General features: G+C 43.4%; 1 protein-coding gene and 1 pseudogene across 1 annotated transcript; one reads left to right on the forward strand and one right to left on the reverse strand.

The window, feature by feature from the left end:
• The first annotated feature begins 204 nt into the window (after nucleotides 1–204).
• SNIP1 (Smad nuclear interacting protein 1) lies at nucleotides 205–17,931 on the forward strand. Its single transcript, XM_055356004.2, has 4 exons — nucleotides 205–545; nucleotides 1,806–1,908; nucleotides 13,728–14,326; nucleotides 16,454–17,931. The coding sequence occupies exons 1-4, from the start codon at nucleotides 322–324 to the stop codon at nucleotides 16,716–16,718; spliced, it is 1,191 nt and encodes a 396-aa protein (XP_055211979.1). The 5' UTR covers nucleotides 205–321; the 3' UTR covers nucleotides 16,719–17,931.
• LOC109028173 (ferritin heavy chain-like) lies at nucleotides 8,886–13,578 on the reverse strand (annotated as a pseudogene).
• Nucleotides 17,932–18,276: the final 345 nt, after the last annotated feature.

Consider the following 18,276-nt stretch of genomic DNA (forward strand, 5'->3'; position numbering starts at 1 on the left):
GGTTTTGCCATGTTGGCCAGGCTGTTCTCTAACTCCTGACCTCAGTGATCCGTCAGCCTCGGCCTCCCAAAGTTCTGGGATTACAGGCGTGAGCCACCACTCCCAGCCAGAAGTTTGTTTTTGAAACTTGAAACTCCCGCCACCCAAGCCAGTCGCTGCGGCCACGCCCACTAGGGAGTAGTTACGTGTTTAACCTTTGCCGCGAGGATTTCTGGGAGCCTGGGCACCCCGGAAGCGGAAGTCCAGGAGTTAAACTCGTCATTTCCTTCAGCTAGAGGAGCTCAACTGATCTGTTTTGTTTCGCTCAGCCAAAATCACAGAATGAAGGCGGTGAAGAGCGAACGGGAGCGAGGGAGCCGGCGAAGACACCGGGACGGGGACGTGGTGCTGCCGGCTGGGGTGGTGGTGAAGCAGGAGCGTCTCAGCCCAGAAGTCGCACCTCCCGCCCACCGCCGTCCGGACCACTCCGGTGGTAGCCCGTCTCCGCCGACCAGCGAGCCGGCCCGCCCGGGCCACCGCGGGAACCGAGCCCGAGGAGTTAGCCGGTAAGTGGGGGAGCAGCCCAGGATGGACATTGGGTTGGGCTCATTCAGAAAGGCGGGCAGGGCTAGCGTCCGAAACAGGTTTTGAATGGTGGGCGCAGCAGCCTGGACTTAATCCTGAGGGGCTGTTGAGAGTGATCCAGTCGTGCTTGTGTTATGCTTGCTCTGTCACTTGCATTATAGCTCGGTGTTCAACGCCTAATGACTAACCGGCAGGATCCCACTCCTTCATTCTTGTGTTCCTAGTACTTCGAAGAGTGTGGCCCAACAGATAGCACTGATAATCTGTTAAATTGGATTGAGATTTTCCCCATCCCGCCCACAAATGGAGTGTGGGCCTTGTCTTTCCGGTTACCTGCCAGAAGGGTTTTAACATCGAGGTCTAAGCGAGCTACCTAACAGAAACTGGGGAAAAAAAAAAAAAAAGTTACTTCTTGCTAGACTCATTTATTTATGCATTCATTCACCATAGTTTTACTGAGTGCCTATTAAGTGTTAAAGACTGCCCTAGGTATTGGGGCTGCAAGGGTGATTCAGTTAGATGATCTTCACCGATGCCAAATTGGCTATGCTCTAACCCTGAGACATGATAAAAAAAATAAAATAGTTTCAGTTAGTAACAAGTATTATTGATAGATTAAAACAGTAATGTGATAGTGAGAGATTGGAGAGAGGAGGGAGGAGGCCTCTCTAAAGAGGTGCCATTTGAGGCCCAGACCTGACTGATAAGAATGATCCAACCTCTTAAAGATCCAGGCAGAGGAAACAACATCTGCAAAGAACCTGAAGTAGAATGAATTATGGTTGAAATGGGAAAAAGCCAGTGTCGGTGGATTATAGTGGTCAAGAAGGTGGGTGGTAGGAATGAGATGGCACAGGGAGGAAGTAGAACCACAGGATGGAGGGATTGTTATTGATGGTAGGGGTGTTGGTAGTGAAGGATAAAGAGTCAAGGGTGACTTACGGATGGTGATGCCAATCAGCGAGATGGCAAGGAATAGGAGAGGAAAGGTTTTTGAAGGGTTGGGAATTAAGAGTTATGTTACCTAAGTGAGAAGGTTCAGTAGACAGTTGTCTATATGAGTATGGAATGCAAGGGAGATGTTAGGGCTAGGAAAGTGAACCTCGTGACTCCTTTAATGTGACCGGCAGAGACCTTCACAAATGCGGTGTTTGTGTTAGTAGGTAAGCCTGATACTGGAAGCTAATTTTTATGGGGGAAGGGAAATTGTGATAAAATCCTGTGTACCATGCTCTGAATAGGTCCCCACCCAAAAAGAAAAACAAGGCCTCAGGGAGAAGAAGCAAGTCTCCTCGCAGTAAGAGAAACCGAAGTCCTCACCACTCAACAGTCAAAGTGAAGCAGGTAAGTGGATTGGGGTGTTTTGATGGGTCCAAATTGAGAGCCTTTTCCTATCACAGCTAAAGAGGAATGTGTGTGTGTGTTGTGTGTGTGCACACGTGTGCACGCACGCTTGCCTACATCTCTACTTGTACCTCCAATGGGCTTTTCTGAAAACTGGCTGTATTTATTTTTTCTGCTTGTTTGCTTAAATTAAACTTTTTATTTTGAGATTATTATTGGTTCACATGCAGTTGTCAGAAATAATTCAGGGAGATATACTCTCCCTGGTTTCTCCCAGTGGTAACATCTATTCATAACAGAACTGTGGTACAATATCATCATCAGAATATTGACATCGATATAGTCAAGATAACATTTCCTTCACCGCAAGGAATACCTCGTGTTGTCCTTTTGTAGCCAAACCCACTTATCTCCCACTTTTATCCTTCCTTAACTTCTGTCAACTTCTAATCTGTTCTTCATTTCTATAATTTTGTCATTTCAAGAATGTTATGTAAATGGAATCATACAGTATGTAACCTTTAGGATTGTCTTTTCTCACTCAGCAGAATCCTTTGGAGATTGATTCAGATTGCATCTCTCAGTAGTTTGTTCCATTTCATTGCTGAGTGGTATCCAAATGGCATGGATTTAGCCACTTACTCATTAAAGAACATCTGGGTTGTTTCCATTTTTTGGCTATTACACATAAAGCTGCTATATAGACATTTGTGTACAGGTTTTTATGTGAACGTTAAGAGTTCATTTCTCTGGGATAAATGCTCAGGAGTACAATTGCTGGATTGTACGGTAGTTGCAGGTTTAATTCTTTTAAGAAATTGCCAGACTGTTTTCCAGAGTGGCTGTATTAGTTTACCTAGGGCCACCATAATGAAATACCATAAAGTAGGCGGCTTAAACAACAGAAATTCATTTTCTTGTAGTTCTGGGGCTAAAAGTCAAAAATTAGGGTGTTAGCAGGTTTGGAATCTCCTGAAAAAAAATCCTCTGTCCTTGGATTGCAGATGGCTACCTCTTTGCTATATCCTCAAATGATCATTCTTCTGTCTTCTGTCTTTTCTCAGCCATATTGGATTAGGGCCCTACCCTCATTTTAACTGAGCTCTTTAAACCAGCTCTTTAAAGACCTCATCTCCAAAAAGTTATTAATACATTCTGAGGTACTTGGGTTTGTTTGGTACTTTAACATGCTAATTTTGGAGGTTACAATTTAGTCCGTAATAGTGGCTGTATCATTTTATATTCCCACCAGCAATGTATGAATGATCCGGTTTCCCTGTATCTTTATCAGCATTTCAAGTTATCACTTTATTTTAGCCATTCTGATAGGCGTGTAGTGGTATTTCATTGTGATTTTAATTTGCGTTTTCCTTTTTTTTTTTTTTTTTTTTTTTTTGAGACAGAGTCTGGCTCTGTCACCCAGGCTGCAGTGCAGTGGCACGATCTCGGCTCACTGCGACCTCCGCCTTCTGAGTTCAAACGATTCTCCTGCCTCAGCTTCCCGTAATTTGCATTTTCCTAATGGCTTATGATATTGGACATCTTTTCTTTGTGTGTCAGTGTGTGTGTGTGTGTGTGTCACCGGGGCTGGAGTGCAATGGCGTGATCTTGGCTCACTGCAATCTCCCCTTCCCAGGTTCAAGTGATTCTCCTGCCTCAGCCTCCCGAGTAGCTGGGATTACAGATGCCCACCACCATGCCCAGCTAATTTTTTGTATTTTTAGTATAGATGGGGTTTCACTATGTTGGCCAGGCTGGTCTCAAACTTCTGACCTCGTGATCTGCCTGCCTCGGCCTCCCGAAGTGCTGGGATTACAAGCGTGAGCCACTGCACCTGGCCTTGGACGTCTTTTCATGTGCTTATTTGCCATCTATATGTATCTTCTCAGGTGCAATGTCTCATGTCTTTTGCCTGTTTTTTTTTTTTATTTTTTATTTTTTATTTTTTGAGACGGAGTTTCACTCTTGTTGCCCAGGCTGGAGTGTAATGGTGCGATCTCAGCTCATTGCAACCTCAGCCTCCCAGGTTCGAGGGATTCTCCTGCCTCAGCCTCCCAAGTAGCTGAGATTACAGGCTTGTGCCACCATGCCCAGCTAATTTTTGTATTTTTAGTAGAGATGGGGTTTCGTCATTTTGACCAGGCTGGTCTTGAACTCCTGACCTCTGGTGATCCACCTGCCTCAGCCTCCCAAAGTGCTGGGATTACAGCAAAGTGAGCCACCATGCCCGGCTATCTTTTGCCTGTTTTCTAATACTATTATTTGCTTTTTTACTGTTTAGTGTTTAAGAATTCTTTTTATATTGTGGATATTAGCCCTTTGGGGATAAATGGTTTACAAACAGGGTTTATCTCAGAGCAAAAGTTTTTAATTTCAGTGAAGTCCAGCTTATCTGTTTTTCCTTTAATGGATTGTGCTTTTGATGTCATGGCTAAGAACTTTTTGCCTAGCCCTAGATCTCCGAAATTTTCTCCTAAATTTTTTTTTTTTAAAGTCCATGATCTGCTTTCAGTTTCTTTTCAGGGTTTCAGGGTTGTTTTTTTGTTTGTTTGTTTGTTTTGTTTTTTTGCCTATGAATGTCCACTTGCATCAACACCATTTGTTGAAAAGACCATCTTTCCTCCAATGAATTACTTTTGCTCTTTTGTCAAAAATCAGTTGGGCATATTTGTGTGGGTCTATTTCTGGGATCTCTGTTCTGTTTCATTTGTCAGTGTCTGTCATTCTGCCAATACCACACAGTCTTGATTACTATAGCTATATAATAAGTCTTGAAATTGTATGGACTGATTTCTCCCATTGTAGTCTTCTTTATAAAAATTGCTGTAGCTATTCAACTTCTTTTGTCATCCATGTAAGTTTTAGAACAATCTTGCCTCTATTTTTAAAAAGTCTGGGCCGGTCACAGCGACTCATGCCTGTAATCCCAACACTTTGGGAGGCTGAGGTGGGCAGATCACTTGAGCTCAGGAGCTCCAGACCAGCCTGGGCAACATGGTGAAACCCATCTGTACAAAAAATACAAAAATAAATTGGGCGTGGTGGCATGCCTGTGGTCCCAGCTACTCAGGAGGCTGAGTAGCTCCTGAGTGGGAGGATTACTTGAGCCTAGGAGGTTGAGGCTGCGGTGAACAGTGATCATACCACTGCACTCCAGCCTGGGCGACAGAGTGAGATCTGAAAGAAAAGTCTTGCTAGGATTTTGATAGGATTTGTATTAAACTGGTGTTTGGGAGCAATAATTGACTTTTTACTATGTTAAATCTTCTAATCCATGAACATTGTGTATCTCCCCTTTTATTTAGATCATCTTTGATATCTTTTATCAGTGGTTGTAGTTTTCAGCTTATAAATCCTATACATATTTCTTTGTGGAATGATTATAAAGGGTATTTTAAATGAGTGTCCACATGTTCATTGTTACTATATAGAAATATAATTCATTTTTGTGCGTTTATCTTCATCCTATATCCTTGCTGAACTAATGTATTCTAGTTTTTTTTTTTTTTTTTAGATTACTTGGGATTTTCTACGTAGACAATCATATCTACAAATAGGGACAGTTTTATTTCTTCCTTTACAATCTGAATGCATTTTATTTCCTTTTGTTGTTTGCATTAGTCCGTTTTCATGCTGTTGATAAAGACATACCCGAGACCCGGCAATTTACAAAAGAAAGAGGTTTAATGGACTTACAGTTCCACATGGCTGGAGAGGCCTCACAATCATGGCGGGAAGCAAGGAGGAGCAAATCACACGGATGGCGTCAGGCAAGGAGAGATAAAAGAGTAATGAGAGCAGACACTCTTGCCTTATTCTCAATTTTGAGGGATGAGAATTCAGTCATCTTTTTTTTTTTTTCTTTTTTTTTGAGATGGATTCTCGTTCTGTTGCCCAGGCTGGAGTGGCGCAATCTCTGCTCACTGCAGCCTCCGCCTCCTGGGTTCAGGGGATTCTCCTGCCTCAGCCTCCCAAGTAACTGGGATTAGAGTCTGGGCCGATCACAGTGGCTCATGCCTGTAATCCCAGCACTTTGGGAGGCCGAGGCGGGTGGATCACCTGAGGTCAGGAGACCAGCCTGGCCAACATGGTGAAACCTCGTCTCTACTAAAAATACAAAAATTAGCTGGGTGTGGTGGTGGGCGCGTGTAATCCCAGCTACTTGGGAGGCTGAGGCAGGAGAATCACTTGAACCTGGGAGGCGGGGATTACAGTGAGCCAAGATTGCACTACTGCACTCCAGCCTGGGTGACAGAGCAAGACTGTTTTAAAAAAAAAGCAAATTTTAAAAGACAAATAACAGTATAACAACTATTAATATAGCATTTACATTGTATTAGGTATTATAAATAACCTAGTGATGATTTAAAGTATACAGGAGGATATTCACAGATTTTTATATAAGGAACTTGAGCATCCTGAGATATCTTTTTTTTTTTTTTGATATGGAGTCTCGCTGTGTCGCCCAGGCTGGAGTGCAGTGGTGCGATCTCGGCTTACTGCAAGCTCCGCCTCCTGGGGTTCACGCCATTCTCCTGCCTCAGCCTCCTGAGTAGCTGGGACTACAGGCGCCTGCCACCATGCCCGGCTAATTTTTTTGTATTTTTTTTTTTAGTAGAGACAGGGTTTCACTATGTTAGCCAGGATGGTCTCCATCTCCTGACCTCGTAATCCACCCGCCTCGGCCTCCCAAAGTGCTGGGATTACAGGCATGAGTCACTGCACCTGGCCCTGAGATAATCTTTTTTATCCACTGGGGATCCTGGAACCAATCTCCTGAGGATACCAAATGATTACATTATGATTTTCTCAACCTCTGAACCACCATTTTGTGTTTTTTTTGTTGTTGTTGTTGTTTGTTTGTTTGGTGAAGTGTTGCTCTGTTGCCCAGGCTAGAGTGCAGTAGTGTGATCTTGGCTCACTGCAATCTCTGCCTCCTGGGTTCAAGCGATTCTCATGCCTCAACCTCCCCAGTAGCTAGGATTACAGGCACGTGCCACCATGCCCGGCTAATTTTTGTATTTTTAGTAGAGACGGGGTTTCACCATGTTGGCCAGGCTGGTCTCAAACTCCTGACCTCAAGTGATCCACCCGCCTCAGCCTCCCAAAGTGCTGGGATTACAGATATGAACCACTGTACCCAACTGAACCACCATTTTCGAAACAAATGTATTGATTACATGCTCATTGTAATAATACAGAGGTATATAAAATATAAAATGAGAGTATGGTTTACTTCTCTCATCCCCAAAATTGCACCACCTCCTCAACCAAAAAACCTCCACCTCACTTGCCAGAGGTAATCACTACGATATAGACTCTCTGTCCATCATCACATGGCCTTCTCCCATGAATCTCTCTATCTCTTCTCTTCCAAGGTCACCAGTCACGTGGGATTAATGACCTATATTACTCCAGTATGACCTTAATTTATTATATCTGCAGTGACCCTCTTTCTAAATAAGGGGGAGATAAACATTTGAGAGTCACCTGCATATAGGTGTATGCAAAGTATTAAGATTAGATGAAAATTACTAAGGAAATGACTGTAGATAGAAGAACAACCAACAAAGGACTGAATCCAGGGGCGATCCAGTGTGAAGAAATTGCAGTGACATCAGCAAAGAAGACTGGAAAGAAAGAGAAGCAAGAGAATCTGGTAACTTGAAGCCATTAGAAGGAAGTGTGTTGAGGATAGAGTGATTAACTCTGTTAGATGCTGCTGATAGTTAAGTGAAATGAAGACTGAGAATTGGCCACTGGATTTAGCAACATGGAGGTCATTGGTGATCTTGACCAGCAATTTTAGTGGAGTAATAAGTGTGAGACCTAATTGGAGGGGTTCAAGGGAAGATAGAGGAGAGGAATTGGAAACTGAATTTTTAAAAACAATACTTTTTCTTTCTTTCTTTCTCTCTTTTTTTTTTTTGAGACAGAGTCTTACTCTGTCACCCAGGCTGGAGTGCAGTGGTGCAATCTTGGCTCACTGCAACCTCCACTTCTGGGGTTCAAGTGATTCTTCTGCCCCAGCCTCCCGAGTAGCTGGGACTATAGGCACGTGCCACCACATCCAGCTAATTTTTGTGTTTTTAGTAGAGATGGGATTTCACCATGTTGGCCAGGCTGGTCTTGAATCCCTGACCTCAAGTGATCCACCCACCTCAGCCTCCCAAAGTGCTAGAATTGCAGACATAAGCCACCACACCCGGCCGTTATGGCTTATTATAATGACTCTTAATAAGGGATAAAGGACATTATGAGATTAGTCCTGGTGAACTCAAGGCAGATAGCGGTGGCAATCTTGTAAATGTTTTGGAGTAGGAAGGGTGGTTGTCCGAGGCTCTCTCTTGATGCATGTCTGTGCTAGGCTAGGAAGTCTAGAAAAACTGAGTCCCACTCTAAGCAAGCAGCCCCTCACTTGAGCCCTGTGTATGGCAGGGAGCAGGGGAGGGGGTCTTAGTCCCAGTGCTTCCACTTTTAAGGTATTGTGAATAATGCTGCAATGAACACGGGTGCTCAAGTATCTATTTGAGACCCTGCTTTCATTTGTTTGGGATATCCAGAAATGGGATTGCTGGAGCATATGGTGATTCTATTTTTTAATTTTTTGTGGAACCACTGTACTGTTTTCCGCACTAACTATACCATTTTACATTCCCACCAGCAGTGTACAAGGGTTCTGATTTTTCCACATCTTTGCCAATACTTGTTATTTTCAGTTTTTTGATAGTAGCTATCCTAATGGGTGTGGAGTCACCTAAATTTTTAGTTTTTAATTTTATTATTATTATTATTTTTAGAGAGGGTGGCGGGGGAGGGGGTCTCACTATGTTACCCAGGCTGGTCTCGAACTCCTGGACGCAAGTGATCCACCCGCCTCGGCCTTCCAAAGTGCTGGGATTACAGGTGGGAGCCACCGCGTCCTGCCTGCCTAATCATTTTTATTATTATTATGTATTTTTTAAATTAGGGGCCATGCTAATTTTTGTGTCATTCTAATTTTCTCCTTAATCATTTTGAAAGTCTCTTACTGCTCTCTGCTTTAAAATTTTTAACCTTAATTATCTGTAAACATTTTTGTACCTTACCTAGTCCATAACAAGAAGTTTTTTTCTTTGTTTTTTTTTTTTTGGCGGGGGCGGGGGGTGCCAAATTTCTTTATTTGAAGGAATGGTACAAATCAACTTAAGTGGATGTTTTGGTACAACTTATAGAAAAGGTAAAGGAGACCCCAACATGCATGTACTGCCTTGGTGACCAGGGAAGTCACCCCATGGCTATGGGGAAATTAGCCTAAGGTTTAGCTTTCATTATCACTGTCTCCCGGGGTGTGCTTGTCAGAGAAATATTCTGCCAAGCCAGATTCGGGTGCCCTCATCTTGCGCAAGTTGGTCACATGGTCACCCAGTTCTTTGATGGATTTCACCTGCTCATTCAGGTAATGTGTTTCAATGAAGTCACACAAATGGTAATTTTGTTGGTGGCCAGTTTGTGCAGTTCCAGTAGTGACTGATTCCCAAGTTTTTCCAAATGTAATGCATGCTCCATCGCATTCAGCCTGCTCTCCCAGTCATCATGGTCTGGTTTCTTGAAGTCCCAAAGGAAGATTCAGCCACCTCATTGGTTCTGCAGCTTCATCAGTTTCTTGGCATGTTCCCTCTCCTCATGAGATTGGTGAAGAAAGTATTTGGCAAAGTTCTTCAAAGCCACATCATCGTGGTCAAAGTAGTAAGACATGGACAGGTAGATGTAGGAGGCATAGAGCTCCACGTTGATCTGGCGGTTGATGGCGGTAGTTCTGGCGCACCTGCGAGGGGGACGCGCGGTTGTCGTGGCCACGGTGGCTGCGCGGCGGTGGCTGCACGGCACTGGAGTGGCGGCGGGGGCCTTGGGACAGTCAGAGGGCCCAGTGAAGAGGTAACAGAGGGCTAGCTATGGGCGGCCAGCCGGGGTTGGGTACGAGTGCCTGGTTCCGTCCAAGCACTGTTGAACCAGTAAACTCCAGGGACTTTCCGCAAAGAATGTCTCATTTTTTTCTTTTTGAAACAAGAATACACAACAACATTTTTGTACATGAATGAAGTCCTTGGGGATCTACATCTATAAGACTTGTTTCTTTCTTTCTTTTCTTGTTTTTTTTTTTTTTTGTTTGTTTTTTTTTGAGACAGAGTCTCATTCTGTCCACCCAGGCTGGAGTGCAGTGGCGCAGTCTCGGCTCACTGCAACCTCCGCCTTCCGAGTTCAAGTGATTCTCCTGCCTCAGCCTCCCAAGTAGCTGGGATTACAGGCGCCTGCCACCGCGCCCTTCTAATTTTTTGTATTTTTAGTAGAGACAGGGTTTCACCATCTTGGCCAGGCTGGTCTTGAACTCCTGACCTTGTGATCCACCCACCTCGGCCTCCCAAAGTGCTGGGATTACAGGCGTGAGCCGCTTCACCTGGCCTCTTCTTTTTTTTTTTTTGAGACGGAGTCTCTCTTTGTCGTTCAGGCTACAATGCAGTGGCGCCATCTCTGTTCACTGCAACCTCCACTTCTGGGTTCAAGCGATTCTCCTGCCTCGGCCTCCCGAGTAGCTGGGATTACAGGCGTGTGCTACCACACCTGGCTAATTTTTGCATTGTTAGTAGAGACAGTTTCACCATGTTGACCAGGCTGGTCTTGAACTCCTGACCGACCTCAAGTGACCCGCCCCCCCTTGCCCTCCCAAAGTGCTGGGATTACAGGCGTGAGCCACCATGCCCAGCCTATAAGACTTGTTTCTGCTGCCTCTCATGCTCAGTGGCTTGTTTCCATTTCCTTGTGTGTATCTAGTATTCTTTAGTATTTGAGCTCATGCTTAGGGCTCAAATCTTTTTTTTTTTTTTACCCCCCTTTGGAGATTTTTTTCTCATTGGAGATTTTGCCTTGCTTATTGAGAGCCCAACAATGCATTAAAAATTTAATAAGTATCTAGTTAAATTATAGTAGGAACATCTCTCCAAGTAGCTCATCTGCCAAGTCTATATATAGAAATATCTGGTCTTATTGTGAAACTTGCCCCTTCTCTTTTTTTCCCTCCCATTTAACAATATATTAGATATCTTTCTATGTCATTATCTCATTCTTTTTCATGGCTGTGAAGTATTCCTTTGTATGAATAGATAATAATTTAACCATTCTACCATTGCAGGACATTAGGTTGTTTCCAGTTTTTTTTTTTAATTACGAAATTACAGTAAACACATTCATATGTATGTCTTTGTGCATTTCTGCTAGTCTGTAGGATTGATTTCTATAAGTGGCATTAGTGGTTGATGAGATTTTTATTAAATAATGTCAAATTGACCTAAATAGGCTATGCTAGTTTATACCTGTACCAGCAGTGGCTGAAAATACCCATTTTTCCTGTACCTTCTTTTTTGACTCTAGATATTATTGATCTTTTTAATTTTACTAATCAAGGAGAGAAAATTCATATTTCTTTTAGAATTTGATGCTTTGGTTATTAGGGTAAGCATATCTTCATGTATTTATTGGACATGTAATTCTTTTTTTTTTTTCGAGACAGGGTCTCTGTTGCCAAGGCTGGACTGCAGTGGTATGATCATAGCTCACTTCAGCCTCGACCTCCTGGGCTCAAGTGATCATCCCACCTCAAATTCCGAAATAGCTGAGATTACAGGTGCACGCTGTCATGCCTGGCTAATTTTTGTATATTTTGTAGAAATGGGGTTTTGCCATGTTGCCCTGAGCTTAAGCAGTTCTCCTGCCTTGGCTTCCCAAAGTGCTGGAATTACAGGCGTGACCCACTGTGCCCGGCCCTTGGACATTTATTTCATCTGAAAATTGTTCATTTTTCTTTTTTTATTTTTGAGACAGAGTCTTGCTGTGTCATCCAGGCTGGAGTGCAGTGGTGGAATCTTGGCTTACTGCAATCTCTGCCTCCCAGGCTCAAGCGATCCTCCCACCTCAGCTTTCCGAGTAGCTGGGACTACAGGCATGCACCACTGTGCCCAGCTAATTTTTGTATTTTTAGTAGAGACAGAGTTTCGCCATGTTGCCCAGGCTGGTCTCAAATTGCTGGGCTCAAGCGATCCATCGCCTTGGCCTCCCAAAGTGCTGGGATTACAAGTGTGAGCCACTGGCACCTGACCATTTATCAGTTTCTCTGTTGAATTGTTTCTTATTGATACATTAATATGCAGTAGTCTCCCCTTATCTGTGGTTTCACTTTCTGCATCTGAAAATATTAAATGGAAAACTCCAGAAAAAAACAACTCATAAAATTTAAATTGGTCACTTTCCTGAGTCACTTGGTATAAACTTCTGCTGTCCCACCAGGAACGTGAATCCTTTTGTCTGGTGTATCTGCGCTGTATGCGCTACCTGCCTGTCCATCACTTAGTAGCCATCCTGATTTTCAGAAAACTGTTGCAGTTTGCAGTGCTTAGATTCAAGTAACCTTTATTTTATTTAGTAGTGGCCCCAAAGTGCAATAGTAGTGATTTTGGCAATTAGGAAGAAGCTGTAAAGTGCTTCCTTTAAACGAAAAGTTGAAAGTTCTCAACTTAAATTAAAAAAAAAAACTTTTCAAATCATATATTGAAGTTGCTAAGATCGATAGTAAGAATGAATCTTATATTGTGAAATTGTGGAGAAGGAAAAAGAAATTCATGCTAGTTTTGCTGTTGTACCTTATACTGTAAAAGTTATAGCCACAGTTCACAAGTGCTTAGTTAAGATGGAAAAGGCATTACATTTATGGGTGGAAGACATGAACAGAAATGTGTTGCATTTGATGGCAGTCAGGTTCGGTACTATCCGTGGTTTCAGCCATCCACCATACTTAAAATGTATCCCCCTGGGACTACTGTATGGTTTGTGTTGCAAACATTTTCTACCAGGCTGATTTTTTTTTTTTTTTTTTTTTTGAGAAGGAGTTTCACTCTTGTTGCCCAGGCTGGAGTGTAATGGCGTGATCTCAGCTCACTGCAACCTCTGCCTCCCAGGTTCAAGCGATTCTCCTGCCTTAGCCTCCTGAGTAGCTAGGATTACAGGCATGTGCCACCACACCTGGCTAATTTTGTATTTTTAGTAGAGACAGGGTTTCACCATGTTGGTCAGGCTGGTCTGGAACTCCTGACCTCAGGTGATCCACCCGCCTCGGCCTCCCAAAGTGCTGGGATTACAGGCTTGAGCCACCGTGCCTGGCCTAGGCTGATTTTCAATGCTGTCTTTTTCAAGAAATCATGGTATGTTTCTCCATTTCTTCAGATCTTTAAAAAACATCTATTTTAATTAATTTTTACAGATTTCTTCTTATATGTCTTTCATGTTTCTTAAGTTTATTCCTAGGTATTGAATTTTTTTTTTAACTGTGGAAGTAGGATTTAAAAATTTACTATTATATTTTCACTTTTGGCATGAGAGAAAGCTAGTTTCTTTCTTTACATATCTTGTACCTGACTACTTAACTCTTAGTTCTATTTTCTGTATATTCTTCCCTGTAAGTTTGCCCATAGTTACCTTTGTTCTGAAAAGGAGGGAATTATTTTTCCTTCTCCTTTCTGGACTAAATAGTCTCTTGTTTTTAGGGCTGTGGACCTGGACTTGTGCTATTAGGGCTATAGTTGAATAGCAGCATGGGATATCATCTTTGTGGCCTTGCAAGGGAACATAACCACCAGACATAATCTTATTTCTGTGGGAAATGTTGTTCTAAATGCCAAAGTCCAAATTACAAAAGACTTTTTGCATGCACTTCGTTCAAAAAGAACAAGATTTGGGCTGCCTTTAGATTGTGCACTGCGTTTAAATTACAGAATCTGTTTGAATTTCAGGAGCGTGAGGATCATCCCCGGAGAGGACGGGAGGATCGGCAGCACAGGGAACCATCAGAACAGGAACACAGGAGAGCTAGGAACAGTGACCGGGACAGACACCGGGGCCATTCCCACCAAAGGAGAACGTCTAACGAGAGGCCTGGGAGTGGGCAGGGTCAGGGACGGGATCGAGACACTCAGAACCTGCAGGCTCAGGAAGAAGAGCGGGAGTTTTATAATGCCAGGCGACGGGAGCATCGCCAGAGGAATGACGTTGGTGGCGGCGGCAGTGAGTCTCAGGAGTTGGTTCCTCGGCCTGGTGGCAACAACAAAGAAAAAGAGGTGCCCGCTAAAGAAAAACCAAGCTTTGAACTTTCTGGGGCACTTCTTGAGGACACCAACACTTTCCGGGGTGTAGTCATTAAATATAGTGAGCCCCCAGAAGCACGTATCCCCAAAAAACGGTGGCGTCTCTACCCATTTAAAAATGATGAGGTGCTTCCAGTCATGTACATACATCGACAGAGTGCGTATCTACTGGGTCGACACCGCCGCATTGCAGACATTCCAATTGATCACCCGTCTTGTTCAAAGCAGCATGCGGTCTTTCAATATCGGTAAGTAACACGGAGGAAGAAACTGTAATGTGAGCAGAAACAATCGCTCAGTTAGGATTACTAAGATTTTTGTTCATGTTTATGCAGAAGAATCCCATACCCCTCATATCTTATCTAAAGAGTATTGTTAATCTAACTGCCCTTTAAATAATTGCTTACATATTTATAAGAACATCAAACTTTTAATCTATTTTTTATTTTTTTGTGACAAGGTCTCACTCTGTCACCCAGTCTAGAGTGCAGTGGAGCAAACACAGCTCACTCCAGCGGCAACCTCCTGGGCTCAAATGATTGTCTCCTGCCTCGGCCTCCTGAGTAACTGGGACCACAGGCGTGTGTCTCTGTGCCCAGCTAATTTTGAAACTGGATCTTGATAGCTTGCATGGGACATCTGTGATGATTCTCACAACAATCCTGTGAGAAGGATAGGATAGATTTTTTGTTTTTTGAGACGGAGTCTCGTTCTGTGCCCAGGCTGGAGTGCAGTGGCGCAACTCACTGCAACCTCTGCATCCTGGGTTCAAGTGATTCCCCTGCCTCAGCCTCCCGAGCAGCTGAGAGTACAGGCGCACACCAGCACACCCAGCTAATTTTTGTATTTTTAGTAGAGACGGGGTTTCATTGTATTGGCCAGGCTGGTCTCGAACTCCTGACCTCGTGATCCGCCTGCCTTGGCCTTCCAAAGTGCTGAGATTACAGGTGTGAGCCACTGCGGCTGGCCCGTTTTGTTTGTTTTTTAACATGGTCTCCTGACTTCGAATGGACACGTATTTATATCCCCATTTGACAGATGAGAAGACTGAAGCCCAGCAAAACCAAGTGACTTGCCTAACAAATGATCACTATAGTACAGTGGTCCCCAACCTTTTTGGCACCAAGGACCAGTTTCATGGAGGACAGTTTTTCCATGGAACTGGGGGAATTCAGGATGATTCAAGTGCATTACATTTATTGTGCACTTTATTTTCTAATACTATCACATTGTAATATGTAATGTAATAATTATACAACTCACCATAATCTAGAATCAGTGGAAGCCCTGAGCTTGTTTTCCTGCAGCTCGATGGTCCCATCTGGGGGTGATGGGTGACAGTGACAGATCAGGCATTAGATTCTCGTAAGGAGTGCGCAACCTAGATCCCACCTGTGCACAGTTCACAATAGGGTTCACGCTCCTACGAGACTCTAATGCCACTGCTGATCTGACAGGAGGCGGAGCTCAGGCAATAATAATTCGAGTGATGGGGAGCAGCTGAAAATACAGATGAAGTTTGGCTCGCTTGCCTGCTTGCCCGCTACTCACCTCTTGCTGTGCGGTCCGGTTCCTAACAGGCCACGGACTGGTACCAGTCCATGGCCCAGGAGCTGGGACCCCTGCCATAGTAGAACTCTGGCTCAAATATAGCTCCCTTGACTCTGAAGTCCAAGTGCACTGTTTTTTCCCATTTGGACAGGAACTAAAATACATTGAAATATAGGTTAAAGAAACATTATGTTGATTATAAACAACAGAAAAAAATGTATTTTCTTAACCACAGCAAGAGACATTGGATTCTGCATTTCCACCTTTTGATCTACCATGGATTCTCCCCACCTTCCAGCAACTCATTCTCACCTTTTTTTTTTTTTTTTTGAGACAGTCTCACTCTGTTGCCCAGGCTGGAGTGCAGTGGTGTGATCTCGGCTCACTGCAACCTCTGCCTCCTGGGTTCACGCCATTCTCGTGCCTCAACCTCCCGAGTAGCTGGCTCCACAGGCGCCCGCCACCACACCTGCCTAATTTTTTTGTATTTTTAGTAGAGACGGGGTTTCACCATGTTAGCCAGGATGGTCTCCATCTCCTGACCTCGTGATCCGCCCGCCTCGGCCTCCCAAAGTGCTGGGATTACAGGCGTGAGCCACCGTGCCCGGTCCATTCTCACCTTTTCTAAGTATATTTAAACTTCCAATTTTCCTTCCCAGGGCCATGCTTTCCCCTTGATTTCTTTGATTCCCTAGAATTTTAACTTGAATTGTGCTCAAGCCAGGTTATTTACGTCATCTAGGCTATCTTAGCAAAGAGCTTTAGAGAAGCTGGATGATCTGAGGCAGAAGTTTGCTCACAGGTTTCTCCTTTTTTTCTGCTAGGCTTGTGGAATATACCCGTGCTGATGGCACAGTTGGCCGAAGAGTGAAGCCCTACATCATTGACCTTGGCTCAGGCAATGGAACCTTCTTAAACAACAAACGTATTGAGCCACAGAGATACTATGAACTAAAAGAAAAGGATGTACTCAAATTTGGATTCAGCAGCAGAGAATACGTCTTGCTCCATGAGTCGTCGGACACTTCTGAAATAGACAGGAAAGACGACGAGGATGAGGAGGAGGAGGAAGAAGTGTCTGACAGCTAGCAAACTAAGAACCCAAACTATTGAGACACGTTTTCCTTCTTGGAAGGCTTTGATTGACTCAGAGAGCACTATGGTGGTGGGTCCAGCACTATGGTGCTCTCTGTAATGCCTCTTACTGCCTTAAGTCTTTCCTCTGTTGCTGACCAGATTGTGTTACCATTTGAATACACTGATTAATGTTTGTTAAACTTTTTCTGTGGCACCTTGGCCACATGCCTGCAGGCATTTGTTTTCAGAACAGTCTCACCAATTACAACACACCGTGTTTTAGTAGAAGTGTTGTGGTTTTAGTTGGTGCTTTCAGAACTGCTGCCTAGGAAACTATAAACCCTTGGTTAAGGGGAAATCATGGCTTGTTCTCTTTGTACAGTTACTTTATTTATATAGGTGTTAAGCTTTGTGGACCAGGTGTTTTTCTTTTGGGGCGAACCCCTGAGCAGAGAATCTTACTAGGCTTTGGTTATCACCAAAACAACCTCCAGTATATACCAAAGCTTTGACTTGGTTGAGCTCTTGAGCTTAGAAGTTGATTTTGCACTTACTTTTTTGGGGGGTGGGAATGTACTGCAGTCAGTAAACATTATTGACTGTTTAACTTAAACAGATGCTTTATGGCACCTGCTCAAGCCCGTGACTGTACAGAAGGATCCTGGTTGCTACCAGTGGGTGCTGATTCAGCATCACAAGTGACTGAAATTGGCTGTGGATCTGTTCTTTGTGAAAGAATTCCTGATTTCTCCATGGAGCATGTACACAACAATTTTGATCATATTAACTGTACTTCAGTTTTGCATTTTTATTCAAATGTTATCTCTTTTTTTCTTTGAGAAATAAACTGTCACTGATGTGACAGCGTTCTTTCTTTATTCTAATAACATGTATAGATCTAAAGCAGGTTTTGTTGTTTACATGTTTCTACACATTTCATCCTTTAAAAAATTGTTGAGAGAGGTTGTATTTACCTTCCCAAGGTTGGAAAGCAGGGGAATTTCCCAGTGTCCTAGTTTTCCACCAGAGGAATATGTGTAAGTAGCAAAGTATTTGCTGCTTACATATAGTGTGTATGTATGTATATATGTAAATTGTGTGTTAAAGAGCTGATACTGATTTTCATATGACAATGTTAGGCAAAGGCCTCCCTGCATTTGAAGAGCAGGTTTTCATTTATATGTATTTTTGGGATAAAAAAATAAAATTTGTAAATATAGCCCCATTTCAAAGAGTAATGCTTTCCTAGCGTAGAGGACCTTGTGTTCATAGGTCTGTTTGCTGCTAATGGAGCCTTCTGTCAGTACTTTTGAGATAAAAGTAGGTAGCTGTTTTAGAGTGTTGTGGGGCAGGTTATATCGTTGGCCTCCAAGTCAGTGGAATAGCAGATGGTGACATGGAGGTGGGTTGTGGGGAAAGGTGGTGAAGCAGCTCAATCAGTGTTACTACTAATTGTTCCTCTTGGGTTGAGACTTAGGATACTATTAAATTTGATTGTTTTCCATTGTTTTTATACCCATGTGTGCTCAGGGCTAAAGGTTGGCTAGTGGGAGGGGCAGCTGACTAATGT

The sequence above is a fragment of the Gorilla gorilla genome, chromosome 1 (assembly GCF_029281585.2).
Source record: "Gorilla gorilla gorilla isolate KB3781 chromosome 1, NHGRI_mGorGor1-v2.1_pri, whole genome shotgun sequence".
NCBI classification, from domain to species: Eukaryota; Metazoa; Chordata; class Mammalia; order Primates; family Hominidae; genus Gorilla; species Gorilla gorilla.

Excerpts from the sequence above, each read along its gene's own strand:
- SNIP1 (XM_055356004.2), top strand. The coding sequence starts at position 322 with ATGAAGGCGGTGAAGAGCGAACGGGAGCGAGGGAGCCGGCGAAGACAC. Across the intron at positions 546-1,805 it reads CGAGCCCGAGGAGTTAGCCG|GTCCCCACCCAAAAAGAAAA; the intron begins GTAAGTGGGGGA and ends TGCTCTGAATAG. Across the intron at positions 1,909-13,727 it reads CAACAGTCAAAGTGAAGCAG|GAGCGTGAGGATCATCCCCG; the intron begins GTAAGTGGATTG and ends TTTGAATTTCAG.